The sequence below is a fragment of the Miniopterus schreibersii genome, assembly GCF_964146895.1.
Source record: "Miniopterus schreibersii genome assembly, chromosome: 16".
Lineage (NCBI taxonomy): Eukaryota > Metazoa > Chordata > Mammalia > Chiroptera > Miniopteridae > Miniopterus > Miniopterus schreibersii.
Genome location: NC_138116.1, coordinates 9,824,976 through 9,839,306, shown reverse-complemented (window position 1 = coordinate 9,839,306; position 14,331 = coordinate 9,824,976). Strand labels below are relative to the sequence as shown.

The 14,331-nt window shown below is 36.6% G+C and overlaps 1 protein-coding gene across 11 annotated transcripts in view; it reads left to right on the top strand.

Moving 5' to 3' along the window:
* Nucleotides 1–14,331, top strand: part of TANC2 (tetratricopeptide repeat, ankyrin repeat and coiled-coil containing 2) — a 203,582-nt gene that overhangs the window by 115,467 nt on the left and 73,784 nt on the right. For all 11 annotated transcript variants that reach the window (XM_081162722.1, XM_081162731.1, XM_081162730.1 and 8 more), the window contains one exon: nucleotides 11,134–11,415. In XM_081162722.1, coding sequence (XP_081018848.1) covers nucleotides 11,134–11,415 — 282 coding nt within the window. The remainder of the gene's footprint in view (nucleotides 1–11,133; nucleotides 11,416–14,331) is intronic.

Sequence of the window (14,331 nt, the reverse complement as noted above, 5' to 3'; positions counted from 1 at the left end):
ACCATATTAGAAATTAAAACTGAGAAATTAAAAAAATATCTGTCCATTTTTTAAAAACAATAATAGACCCATTTTGTGTTAACATCATGCAAGCTTTGGAAAATTCCACTATACACTATCAGAGAATGAGAAAGGCAAATAATGTATTAGTATTATGTACATAGTTTTGACTCTGTGGACCACCCGAAATTGTCTTGAGAACCCCCAGGGGTCCCCAAGTCACACTTTAAGAACCCTGGTTCAGAGGATACCTTTGTAATTGAAGATAAGTTCTATGCCTTTAGGAACCATACAGTCTGTTTACTGAATGCAGAAAAGTGCAGTTTGAGAATAGGTTAGAAGTTGTTCATGAACATGTTTTAAGATTATAGGCATTGTTCATTTAACAGTTACCTTAATAGTAATTGCAATTGTTTGATCATAATGGTAGTCTTTTGACTGCTGAAGCAGAAACTGCTGGGGTGACATCTGAACTAGAATTTGGATCTTCAAGTGGAGTATTAACATTAACATTTACTTCATTAGTAATTTTTTTTTTTTTTACTTCTTAAGGCAGCTGTTTTGAACAGCTGTTCTACCAAAATTGGTGTTTCTAGAGACCTGGCCCAACAATGGAGACAAGGTCACATAAGTGCACTGTCCGGGATCCCTTTGCAACAAGTTACTAGATTCCTAGCTGTCAGCCACCCAAGAGTTTGAGCTTTAATGACAGTTATGGAGGATTATGTACTAGGGCAGAGTATATAGCTGGCTAACCTTCCACAAGTGCCTTTTCTAGTCCCAAAGCCTCATTTCCTTGACAGATATTAATTTGAAACCTTATTAAAGTTTTTAACTTCAGTTTTTAAAATTATTTGGGGATCCATTTTTTAAATGTAATCATCATTATGTTAATGTGCAGTTATGCTAGAAATTATCCACCTGAAACCTGTCACTCTTTCTGACCATTTTAATGGAATCTCTTATTCTACAGAGAAAGACAAACTAATTTTGCTACCTAGTAAAAGGAAGGAAGAGGTTGTTGGTTTTTATGAATAAATGTAATAAACCTTATGATGGAATATATAAAGGGAAGCAGGGAGAGTTAAAATACACAAAGCAAAATATAGCATAATGACTTTGAATAAGAGCTACTTGGGGTAAATTAACAATAAATTATTAATGATACGTCTCTAACCTTCCTGATATTAAATCATAATCGCACTGTTCTGCTTGAAGACATTACACATTCCTAAATAAAACTTATTTCTCAAAATATGTTGGCTTCCTTAGGACTCTTACTAAATCCCATTATATAAATGGCCATTTACAGATACTGGGTTTAGTTAATAGCTGCTTTAATAGATACTAGGTCAGAGGGGGTATATGCAAATGATAGTCTGACTCATTGGCCGAATTTATGTGACACTGACCCTGCCACAGTTAACTTGGCTTTGTCAAAGCAAAGACTTCAGTTTTTATCAAATAAAATCAGTGCTTCACACCATTTTTGAGTCCCTCACTTTTCTAAAACAATGAATCCTTTATGAAGATGACTAAGATGCATGTCATGAAGCTAATAATCTTGGAATAGCCCACTGAGTCACACATCCCTGAGGTTGCTTAGTCATCTTGATCATTGCCTGGTTGACTCTCATATTTATGGGAATATTTCCACCAGTGTTTTCTCTCTTTGTTCATTGTTTTATTTTTAAAAGATTAAATTTCTTTCCTTTTAGGTAAATTCAAAATCCAGAGATAGGGTTGCATGCCTATATATAAATCTTAGATGGGTAGATTGTAAGCTTTACTAGTATGAGATTGATCCTCTCTCCCCCAGTCAGCGCTTTTACAGAGCACCCTAAAATTTGAAAATGCAGTACTCAAACTGGATGTCTTTGAATGTCTGATAGAAGCTAATATATGCTTTTTGGAGTAGTCTGACTGTGATTTTTGAAATTTTTTTTTTTTAAGCAGGTCACTACTGTTAAAGTAGCCCCAGATAGGTGCACAGATCTGGTTTTTATATAAGCCATCCTTATTTGCTAAACTCCATTTTAAATTCTGAAAACCCAAACAATAGCTAATATACAACAAAGTTCCCCCACAAGACCCACATGGGAGAAATAACAACCTTTGAGAAAGAGGAGAGTCTATGAACCACATAATCTTCTAACAGGCACATATTGACCTCCTGCATTAAATAACACTATTTAAAGAAAGGCTGTGAAGTAACATGAAAGAAATTCTAATTATGATATCTAATTCTGTAAGAATAAATCACTGAAAATATTTTTAAATGCCTTAAATGCAATAAAGAAAAATAAGTAACCATTAAGCCATTTTGATGTTTTGATCTAAATTAGATTTAAAGAGTCAGTTTCCCAGTTAATCTTTCTATCATTATTTTCTCCAAAAGTAACTACATCTTATTAAAGTATCCATAATGTTACTGAATTTACTTAGGTAACATTTTGCAAACATTTTTTGATTCAGTAAGATAATCTAAGCTTTCCAATTTATAGTATAGAAAAGATTTCTTTATGGGATCACTTCCCCAGATACTAGAAAAAAACAGAACTGCAGAATTTCCTTTGTAGGACCATAGCTATTTTATCACTGAGAGTTCACTTAACATTTTTTAATCTTAAATTTCAAATAACCAGTTTTGATGCCCCAATAAAAATAAATCTTATGTGTCACCTTCAAGGCCAATAATCTAAAAGCACAAAATTATGTTGACATAGTTATATAATTATCTTATCAAATGTTTCACATTTTAAAAGCTTTACTGTTTTTATATTTCCCCTATATTTTGTGGTATTAAATGTGAGGAAACATGTAATAAGTAGCAATATTTGGAAGAGTTGAGTTTTCTCTATTTTACTATTTTCCAACTATCTTTGTTCCCTTCCTGAAAATTCCATTCAGCAATGACTCCAAATTGTTCTCAAAAAGTGTTGTCCTATAAAACCAATATCAGAAAGCTGAAATTCAATACGCAAGTTATTCACAGCCTGAAAGTATTATTTTCCAGAGTAAGCCTTTCCCCTTTTTATTTCCACATTAATAGAATACAATGGACTTCTTAAAACACTAAGACAAATGTTGAGAATGAGACACTTTTAAACAAATATAAAAGTGATAGCTGACATTTATTGGAGCGCTTATTCTTTATGGACATAGTGCTAAGTTAAGCTTTAAACATGTTCTTATTTAACCCTCACGACTCTTTGATGTAAGTAGCACTAGTAAGGGAAGTGGGACTTAGGTTAAATAACTTGCTTAAGGTTACATGTCAAGTAATTGGAGTGCCAGGATTCATTTTATATCTGGCAGACTCCAAAGCCTGTGCTCTTAAACGCTGTGCTATACTTTGTCATAGACAATATAATATAAAAAGCAATATAACATTAGTAATACAATGGCTTATTGTAGATATTCAGTACAATGGCGTGTTAGGGAAGGGAAACAAGTTTCGTATAAACACTAATTACCAGGTGGCTGTCCTTTCATCGGGGCTATGATCAGAGAGGCCACCACAGTGATTCATTAGCCCAAAACAGCTCCTACTTCTCTCATTTCTATTAATAGTACCCCAATTTTCTTCTCATTCAGACTTTAAATCCTAGAGTCAGCTTTGAATCACCATCTTCATTATCTCCTGTATCCACAGCCAGTTAACATCGCCTGAGGGTTCTACTCTCAGAATTTCTCACATTCTTCCCTGTTATCCATTCTTACTACAGCTAATTACCTTGTGTACCCAGTAATCTTTGTTTGGATGCCAGACATTGTGAATTCTACCTCATTGGGTGTTAAATGTTTTTGCATTCCTATAAATATTCTTCAACTTCTGTCTAGAATATTAAATTATTTGGAAACAGTATGATTAATTGTGGTCTCGCCTTAAGATTTATTGAATAGGACTGGGACAACATTTATCACAGGTCTCATTATTCTGTATCACTGAGACAAGACCTTTCTGAATGTTCTACCCAGTGTACTGTAAATTGTGAAGTTTTTCGTTCCGACTGGTAGGGACAGGCACTGTTCCTGGCCCTGTATAAGCAGTGAGTACGCTTTTCTCTGTCCTCTTGGATTGGTCTTTTCCTTGTCCCGGGTGGTTTTATAATACGCGTTAGTACTCTGTTGATTAGTCAATGGTTATGCTCCACAGATCTTCAGAATTATTTCTGTACAGATCTCTCCTTCCCGGTGCTCTGTCCTTTTAACAGTTGCTGCCTTGGTCTTCCTGTATTCTCAGCTCTATTTTCTCAACTAAGAGAGTCAGCCAGAATCTAACTGGGTTCTCCCTCCCCATATCGTGGCCTGGAAATTTTCTCAAGGCAGTAAGTGGGCATAGATAGGGTTTGTCTCTTTTTTTTTTTTTATGTCTCAGGGATCACTGTTTTTCATTGCCTATGTCTAGTGTCTTGAAAGCCTTTATTTCATACATTTTTATCTAGAGGTTTGTTTTGTTTGTTTGTTTGTTTGTTTGTTTGTTTGTTTTGGGGTTGTTTGAAGTGGGAAGGTATATCTAGTCCTTGTTAGTCCATCTTAGCCTGAAGTGAAAATTCATATCAAATTTTTAAAAAGAAAATTAATAAGTGAGGTGGACCAGAGCATGAATCCATCTCCCATTAGAAAATGACTGTCTTGTAGTTAGAATTGTGTTCTCTGTAAGCTAAAATACATATTGTACCTATAATAATGAAGAATTAAATGTGGTCAGTTTTTCCCCACAGCAGTAAATCTCACATTAGTAAGACCTTAATTACCCAAATGAATGTGTGTAACTTCTCTTTTAAAAAAGTCTTTAACAGAAAAATCTATCCTGTCCTCTGGACACTAACTCTAAGGCACATTTCCTATTTCCCCCCCGCTTCCTGTGGGGATGCTATTCTTTGTCAGTGACTTGGCCATCATCCAAACCTTGCCTAAGATACAGACAGAGCTGGGAAAATAACAGTTTTCTCCCCTGACTGTCTTGTTATTTAATGTTTATGACAGTAGCCTTTGAACAGGAATGTATTCCTGAAAAGTGGCAAACAAATGAGTTATATTTCCTTTTATTATCATAGTACAGAGCAGTGATTTTCAGAGACCTGGGTTTGCATTCTATAACTGTTTTCCCCTAGCCTTCCTGTTCTAATAAAACCAGTCTATTCACATTTCCCTGTAGTTGAGAATGGAAAGTTCATATTCACTGTTTTCATTCATGATTTTACTTATTAAATATTATTTATTATACATACTGCATGACAAGAATTTTACTAGCTAATAAGGACTTAATAGGTTGGGTGATTGTGGTAGGGTAAGTTGATGAGATATGAGGGGAGAAGTGTAGGGGTTAACATAATCATGTCAGATACATATATTTGCTGGCTGTTTACATGAGGTAACCTAGGAATGACAATTTTAGGGATACGAAGAAGAGGAGGGATCATTAAAAGATACATCAGGAGGACTAGAAGAAAGTGTCATCTTAAGCCCAAAAAGGGAATGCATTTCAAAAAGTGGGGGTTAGTTAAAACTTAAATACTGAAGAGTGGTTTAGAAGCATGAAGACTGAAAGTAGGTTACTGGGCTTAACAGTTAGAAAGTCCTTAGTGACTTTAACCAAAAGAATTTCTGAAGAGTAAAATGGGAGGAGGCCATTCTAGAATGAGTTATTGCTATGTAAGTGAAGATAGCAAGCATGGTTCTTTCAAAGTATTGGGAGGTGAAACGAAGAAGGGAGATATGTCAGAAGCCTTAAAGGAAAGGGGACTCAGAGCATCTATATGTATGTTCTCAATATTCTTTTTATTTTAATGTGTGTTGGAAGCGAGTAATTATGGTTACATTGGATGTCTTTTTTGCTTGATAATGTGGATAGTGATAGCAGCCAACAGTTAACAACCAGACATTGTCATAGGCCCGTTACATGTATTAACTCATTTAATCCTCACAGAATCATCCCTAATTTTAAAGTGAGAAAAACTGAGTTATCGAGAACCTAAGGAACTATCCTAAGGCCACACAGCTAGTAAGTAACAGAGACAGGATGCAAATGAAAGCATCTGGCTCAGAGTCCAGTTTCACCCACTTTACGATTATCTTCCCCTGCTCACCCAACAGTGATGCTGCTTTAATCTTTTTTTTTAACAGAAGTTACCTGGAATGAACACATCACAGACTGTTGTCTTTAGGTTGTCCTTTAGGCCCTACTTCAAATTGCCTTACATTCTTCAAAAACTCATCTCTGGAGGTAGGAGGAGCTGCCTACTCTAGTCCTGTTCCAGACCACCAAGAATAAACAGCAGACCCTGAAGAGATTTGACTCTTGTAATGGGACAGTGAGCCTTTTGGAAAGTCAATGGATAAATGAGCTCATTACTTGGTTTAAGTATTTCTTAAGGGAAAAAAGTGTGCTTTTTGAACTTATGTTTGGTGCTAACGTGATACCAGGCTTTGTCTGACGCACACGTGTTATCCTCTACTCTGTGTAGAGAAGAGCATGCGTGGCACGGGCCCTAAGAAGTTATCTTTTGTTCTGAGGGACAGAGGTGCTTCCAGGCTAGACTTAGAGTCATTATGGAAGAATGGGAGGAGATACAGCTTTGCCTCTGTTTGCGCCAGACCTTGGCTGTGTCACACACAACCCTTTCTCCTGCCAGTCCTATGACTGACTTCTTTTAAGATGATTCATGGTTGTTTTCCATGAGTAAATATGCTGTAGTCTAAATTCTGTTAGAGTTCCTTTGCCCCCACTTCCCTTCCCTTTTTCCCCTTGCTGCAGCTGTTTATATTTGCATTTGGGCGAGTGGATCCGTTAGCCTTAATGCATTTTTGTTTGTTTTTTAAATGTTTACTCTTTGCCTTAGTTAAATAAAGGTCAGTTTTCTCTATGAGCCTAGATATGTAATTATAATTATTGAAGTCTCACAGAGACTGTTTCCTAGAGAGAATTCATTTGTCTGCTGTGAGCCTAATTTGCATTGACGAGATGCACACACTGGTCTGAGTCTAGAGTAACTACATCCCCTTTAAAAACTGCTGTCCAAACCTTGTCTTATTTGTTTGCTCTGTTGCAATGTTTTTCCTTTTCATGGTTTTTCCTTCAACATTTTATTAGGAAATTTTTTGGATATACAAAATAATGAAAGAATTCTACAATAAACACTCATATACCCACTATCTTGATCAGATGATTAACATTTTACTATATTATTTTGTCACATATCTATCCATCTACCCATCTCTTTACCCACTCCATTATTTTTTACAAATTTTGAAATAAATTACAATATACCTATTGGCATGTTTTGAGAAGGATGATGGTTTTCCTGCTCTGTCACTACCCTGTGACTACCACTTCTTGAATTACAGGGGTAAGAAAGCCACATGTATTACTAAATGGTATGGATCAGCTCATCTTTTTCTCTTAGCTCAGCTGTAGTTGCAGTGATAATTTCTCATTGGATTATTTCAGTGGTTTCTGCCTTAGAAAATCTCTTGGAAGCCAGCTGATATCCCAAACAAAGAAACATTTATTTAGGAATATGAACTCCACAGGCATATTCATTACTTACATGTCCTACAATACAGGCCAAAGTGCTTTCTTATTCATATGCCCCAAATTTACTCTTGGTACATAAGTATGACTTTCTGTGATCATACTGATCTGACGAAAGCCTCAGTTTCGGAGGTTCAGAAATCGTTTCTAGGCTGTTGGTACCTACAGTTGTTTTACCATATGGTACTGAGCTAATTTTGTCTGTTCTTCCCTTGAGGTTTTTGTGAATTGGTTGCATTTTTAGAAAATTTTAAAAATGACTTTTAAATGTCAAAGCTTTCTCAGAATAAAATATGATGAGAGATTACGTCAACGTGAGAACAAGTTAATAGAATTTTCCCCCAAAACTTAAGCATTTAAATTGACTATACTTATTACATATTATAAGTTGGCATAGGTCATGTTCATGAAAGTCCCTTTTGATTCACGGTATAAAGTAATCTTGGACCTGAAGAGATAAGTTAGTTTAGAAAGCAACTGAGTGTCTCTGAGTAGCTCTTCTCTCTCTGGAAAGGTCATCTCTGGTGATGCATGCAGTTCCTAAAGGGAAGCACAGGAGACATGAAGGAGAAAGAAGATAGTCTAAAATGTCGGCTAAGTCTATCCATTCTGGTCATCAGTGGGACAACACGTCACTTTAAGATACAATAGTGACATCCTGTAGAGCAGTTGCAACATAATATGAGAGGGAAAAACCTGGCTTTTGGAATCAGAATTAGGTTTTAATTCTAGTTCTGAAACCAGTTCTGTGTTCCCTAAGTTCTGTGTGACCTCAGGTCTCTCTAGGCCTAATTAGACTCATCTCAAGCCAAGTGATGTTCTGTTTTCTCCTTTCTCCCAAGTAGTCCTATGACTGTTCAGCCAGAGCTCAGCATGTTTGTCTAAGTGTCTGCCCAGCAAGGGCACTCAGGTACTTAGGAAACCCCATGAGTGGTTAGCAGTCCCCTCTATCAAGTGACATCATGGAAAATGGGGGGAGTAAGGTACTGCAAGAATCAGTCCCTCCACTGAAGCAACCGTGAAGCTGGCAAGTCTGACAGAATCAGCTTTTTCAGAACTCTGGAATTACTAATTGATAGAAGCAAATTATGAAACAGTATCTATCATATGATCCCATTTTGTTTTTAAAATAAGTGTATGTGGTATAGACAAAACTCAGAATATATATGAATAGTGTTTCTCTCTGGCTAGTGGGAATACAATTATTATTTTGTTTACTATTCCCAGATTTTCTATAGTGAATATGTATTCTGTAAAATATAGCAAAAGTAAAAGAGAACAGTTTGGCAGTTTCTCAAAAAGTTAAATATAGAATTTCCATATGACCCAGCAATACCACTCCTAGACATATACCCGAGAGAATTAAAAACATATGTACACAAAAACTTGTACATGAATGTTCATAGTAGCATGATTCATAATCATCAAAAAGTAGAAATAACCCACATGTTCTTCAGCTGATAAATGGACAAATAAAATGTGATATAGCTATATAATAGAATATTATTTGGCAATAAAAATGAATGAAGTACTAATACATGCTACAACATGAATGAACTCAAAAACGTCATGCTAGGTGAAAGAAGCCAGACACAAAAAGCCACATATTATATGATAACTTTTATGTGTAATGTCCAGAATAGGCAAATATGTAAAGAGAGAAAAATCTCTGGATGCCAAGGACTAGAATATACTAAAACCTCTAAATTGCATACTTGAAAAGGGTGCATTTTATGGTATGTGAATTATAGCTCATAAAATAATGCTTAAGAAAAGTAAAATAGACTCTATTAACAACAGGACATTAGAATTTAAAAGAATATTTTTAGGAAGTTAAAGTCTGATTTTTCATTGAACTCTGTAATTATAGTTAGTTATGGATTTTAAAAGGATAAGTTTTGGCAGAGAGATGTGAATTAGGAAATTATAAGTGACCATGTAGCTGTATCTCCACAGCCCTTTTTTAAAAAGTGAAAATTTGGGACATTTTAAACTCATATAGAAAACTGTTTGCTTCCATTATTAGAGTTTGGCTCTATGTATTTAATTATTTGCACTATTTTTGGAATTGTTACCCTTTTTTAAATGCTTAGTTATTCCATCAGATTTCAGGCATTTTTAAATGAGAGTGTATATATATGCATGCTTATGTATTTTCTCAAGTAAGCTGCCATCTCTAGATCTCATTTTATGATGTATAAGTGAGTTAAGTATGTTCTAGAATAATAAAAGCAGTAGATCTCATTCCCCACTTTATGATTTCCTTTTCTCCTGTTCTCACCCCCTTCCCACCCCTGGCCTTTATTCTCCAAAATATAAAAAGGGTTTAGAGCATCATACCTTTTTTTTTTTAATTTATCTTTATTGTTGAAAGTATTAATACCTTATTTTTAATTGGTTCCTTCAGTATACATTTATTGAGCACCCTACTATGTGTTAAAGCACTGTGCTAGGTTAAAGATACAGAAATAAAATACCTGGTTCCAGACAGATAAAATGATACATCTTAGAGCTATTCTCAGAATAGTTAGGGGGGCATTTAACCCAGATAAGAGAGGTCAGGCAGAATTTCTTTTTACCATCAATATAATTAGAAGGGTGATCTCTGAAAACAAATCACATCTATTATACATTTTTGGAGAACTATTGAAAGAACTCATGCTTGGCCCTTAGCACATCCCACAACTATATAAGCACAGAAAAAAAAATATTGAGAAAAGCAATAGAGATTCATCCCCAAGATAGGTTGTATATAAGCCAAAAACCTTTTCTTAAATTGGCATGAATACAATCAGTACACATGCAAAGACATTGGGTGAAAGTTTGGTTTCTACTTCCTTGACTGCTTAACATGTTGAAGACCTTTTAAATCATCAGAGTGTTTAGGGGCTTTGCTTCCCTTAATATACCTACTAGATTATATATATATAATCTGTGTGTGTGTGTGTGTGTGTGTGTGTGTGTGTGTGTGTATATATATATATATATATATATATATATATATATATAATCATTATGAACTTAAAGGAATCACTGTTTTCATTAGTATTTTTAAAGAAACTTTACCTTGCTTTCTATATGACTAATATGGCCATATTGATTGTTAAATATTGAAATAGCCCTTACTGGTTGGTAAAGAGCTGATGCTGTCAGCCATCTGGATGCCCCACCATAGTCTGTTCTCTCCCCCAGGAATGCTAACTATGCAGCTCCCCAGAGCCCAACAATTAGAAGGTTATCCCCCAGCATAGAAGGAGGCCTTAAGGACCCTACTTCTTTACTACGTGTGCATCTATCCTGATTGCTGGTGCCCAGGCCATCCCCATTGTTTAATAGTTTTGAATATTACCCTGACTTTCCGACTATTCCATAAATTATTATTGTTTCAACAGCGTTTGTGTCTGCCAACACGCATATCAAATGGCTCTAGCTCACTTGCCATTGCTTATCTGCATAGAACCAAAATCAGTGTTTTATTATTTTCTGAATAAGCCAGAATGCTATACAGTAACTTTTAAGTTAGTGCTTTTTGTCTTTATTTTTCTGAATGTTGATGGTTTTGCCTAAGTTCTGTGTTTTCTTATTCCTTCTAGTTCGCTTTGCACCTTATAGACCTCCAGATATTTCCTTGAAGCCTCTGCTCTTTGAAGTGCCCAGCATCACTACAGAGTCAGTGTTTGTTGGCCGGGACTGGGTTTTCCATGAAATAGATGCTCAACTTCAAAGTTCAAATGCCAGCGTGAACCAAGGAGTAGTGATTGTGGGAAACATTGGGTTTGGCAAAACCGCCATCATCTCCAGACTTGTGGCCCTCAGCTGCCATGGAACACGGATGAGACAGATCGCCTCAGACAGCCCACATGCCTCCCCCAAACGTACGTATTCCTTTTTAAAGAACTCCCTGCTTTGTTGCTCTGAGATTTTTTTCCTGACATATTTATATTGTCTCATATCCTTTTATTTTTTGATCCGTAAAACCTGACTTGCACATGAGGACCACTAACTCAGAGTTGAGGGAAAGATATGATACTCTGTTTACATTCACCCCACATATCCAACAAGCACCTCAGAGAGACTGAAAAATAAAAATACTTTCAGAAAAAAATTTGACTCTTCCCTACTCGGTGTGTGGCCACTGTGTACTTTGGAGAATGACTACAGCAATTGCCTATAAGAGCCATTTGTATCCATCACTGTCAGCTTTACTCAGCCTGTGCCCATGTCTCCTTGTTACATGCCAGCCACAGTCTGTTTGTGGCCTTTATTTCATTGCCATTGATGTCAGCATTGCAGTGCATAGGCTTGGACGTAGTTGTGTCCTTGAAGAGTTTCTCCTGCTTCCTTGTGAGAAGATGCTAAGATCTGATATATATCCATGCTTCTTTCATCCCAGACAAGGCACAGCTTACTGATCACCACCAGGATCTTGTTTATTTTTAAAATACTCATCTGGTCCCTAATGCCAAGTACTGACTAATAGTTTAATAAATTTTAATTCATTCAATCCTCTTATTAACTCAGTGAGGCTGGTCCTGTCATCTTCATTTCACAGATAAGTGATCTGAGGCTCAGAGAGGTTAAGCAAGACTCCCAGGTCTCATAGCCAGTAAATCGTGAAACTAGAATTTAAGCCTAAGCAGTCTGGTTTCAGAGGCCATTCTCTTACCCATTTTGCTCTCCTTTTTGGTAGAACTCACATAAGTAAAGGAGATAAAAGGAAATGTATAGGCATTCTTCCTATACACACTGTATGTATAGAACCAGTCTACCTGGTTTCTGTTAGTTATAAGGGGGGTGGGGGAAGAAAGAAAGAAACTATTGGTCTGCTAGTGTAGCTCAGTCTAGCTCATCACAAATTTTCAAAACAGCAACCACTAGAAATGGTTTGTTTGAGATTGTAGTCGTTACAAAGTCTAACACAGCGCTGAAACTCAACAGGAACTCACTGAACACCCTCCAAACACCCTGGCTTCCTGTTGAAATTAATTAGCAGTCTCGTCATTAAGTAGGCAGATTGCCTTAGGTAAATTTATGGATATAAATTTATGGATATCTAACATGTAGAAGAAGAACTAATGTGTAGGAAGAAAACTAATCAAGAGTCCCTGTTTACCAGAGTATGGTAAGAATTGGTACGAAAGAATTATTTTCTTAAGAGCAATGCCATGCTTAGTTTTTACATGAAACTTTTCTGAGGTAGAATGGCATAGTGTCATGGGAGTCAAGAACCCAGGGTCTGAGTCCCAGCACTCAAATTGAGTACTTTGTAACCTTGACAATTTTACTTTAATTCACTAAACCTCAGTTTTCTCATTTGTAAAATGAGAAAGTGGGACTAGGTGATCTTTAAGATTTGTTCCTGTGCTAAAATTCTATGATTCTGTGAATATCTTCACAATTGAAGGTAATTTTCCAGACCTATTCCAGTATTTTCCTTTGAGTGCTTAAGTATCACACCAAACTACTTCTTATCTGAGTAAGCCAAGAGGTTAACTATTTGAGTGTGTCAGGAAGAAAAGCAGATGGCTAATAGTCTTTCTGACTCCTCTGTTTATCACTGTTGCAGATAACAGAATGGTTAGAATCATGCATGACAGAGGATAAATGCCAAGGGCCAGAAGAGCTGCTTTCTCAGAAAGCAAAGGTACCTGGGAGTCCCCCCAACCCCCAAGTCTGGGAGAGCAAGAGTTAATAGAAAACAGCCCAGGTGCTCCACAAAGCAGAGGTTCTTTCAAGGTGGTTCATTAAGTTATTCTCAACATCCATTGCCTTTATCTCCAGAGAAACCTAAAATTAACTGGACACTCCCGTTCCTGAGATAAATGTCCATATGTTGAGACTGTAGATTTGGCCTGATAGTTAAGTTTCAAAATTTGAAAAGATGTCAAAGGAGATTAGAATATGTGGTTATATATTTATCAGAATTATCCAGATCCAGCAGTTGCCTTGAACAGAATAATTTTTGTTGTAATCTCTTGATGTCCAAGCTACATTCTACCTCTTCCATCTTAACTGAACCTAGTCCTTAAGAAGAGTCAAGAATAAGTGACTGATAAAGTACAAGCTGTTTTTCAGCCTTAACCTGTTACTGTATAAGCTGGCACTGAAATGTTGCTGGCAGTAGCAAAATAAGAATGATGTCTGTGTAGAGAGTTGGCTTCATTTTTTACAGAGTTTAATTTACATTAAGTTTGGATAAGTTTATTTGAAATCCCACCAGCTCTCCTAACCCTCAGTCTGTGATACCAGTGATGTAGTTGTAATGAGAACAAGTGGAAAATTATTGGAGCCCCCACCTCCCATCTCTGCATCATTTGTCGTTCTTCTGGCCCTGCCTCCTCCGCACTGAGCAGCACTGCTGTAGAAGACTTGAGCAGTTTAGCCTGCAGTACTGCATCGCCTGGCTCTGCCTTCCCCCACAGACACTCAGCCCCCAGCCCGCCCCCTCCTTGTCATTTCCCTGCAAAGGTACAGAAAAGCTGTCAAGGGAGACACTAGCCTGTCATCCAGCTTTCCGCCTACACCCCTTTCCAAACCTGACTCCCCCATCAGTCTCCCCCACCACCATCATCACCCTCCCAACACATACACACAAAGAGCAAAACATTTTGTGAAAATAGACTTGTTGTGTAATTTGGGCATTGTATTAACTAACAAGTATACTGGTACAGTAGTTAGGGAAGCTCTAATACAAGTCTATATTTTCCTGTCACTAAAAGTCTCAGTGTAGTTATTATTTGGATTTGACATTTGCCAACAGTTGCCAAGCCCCCAAACAGCTGTTCAATAAG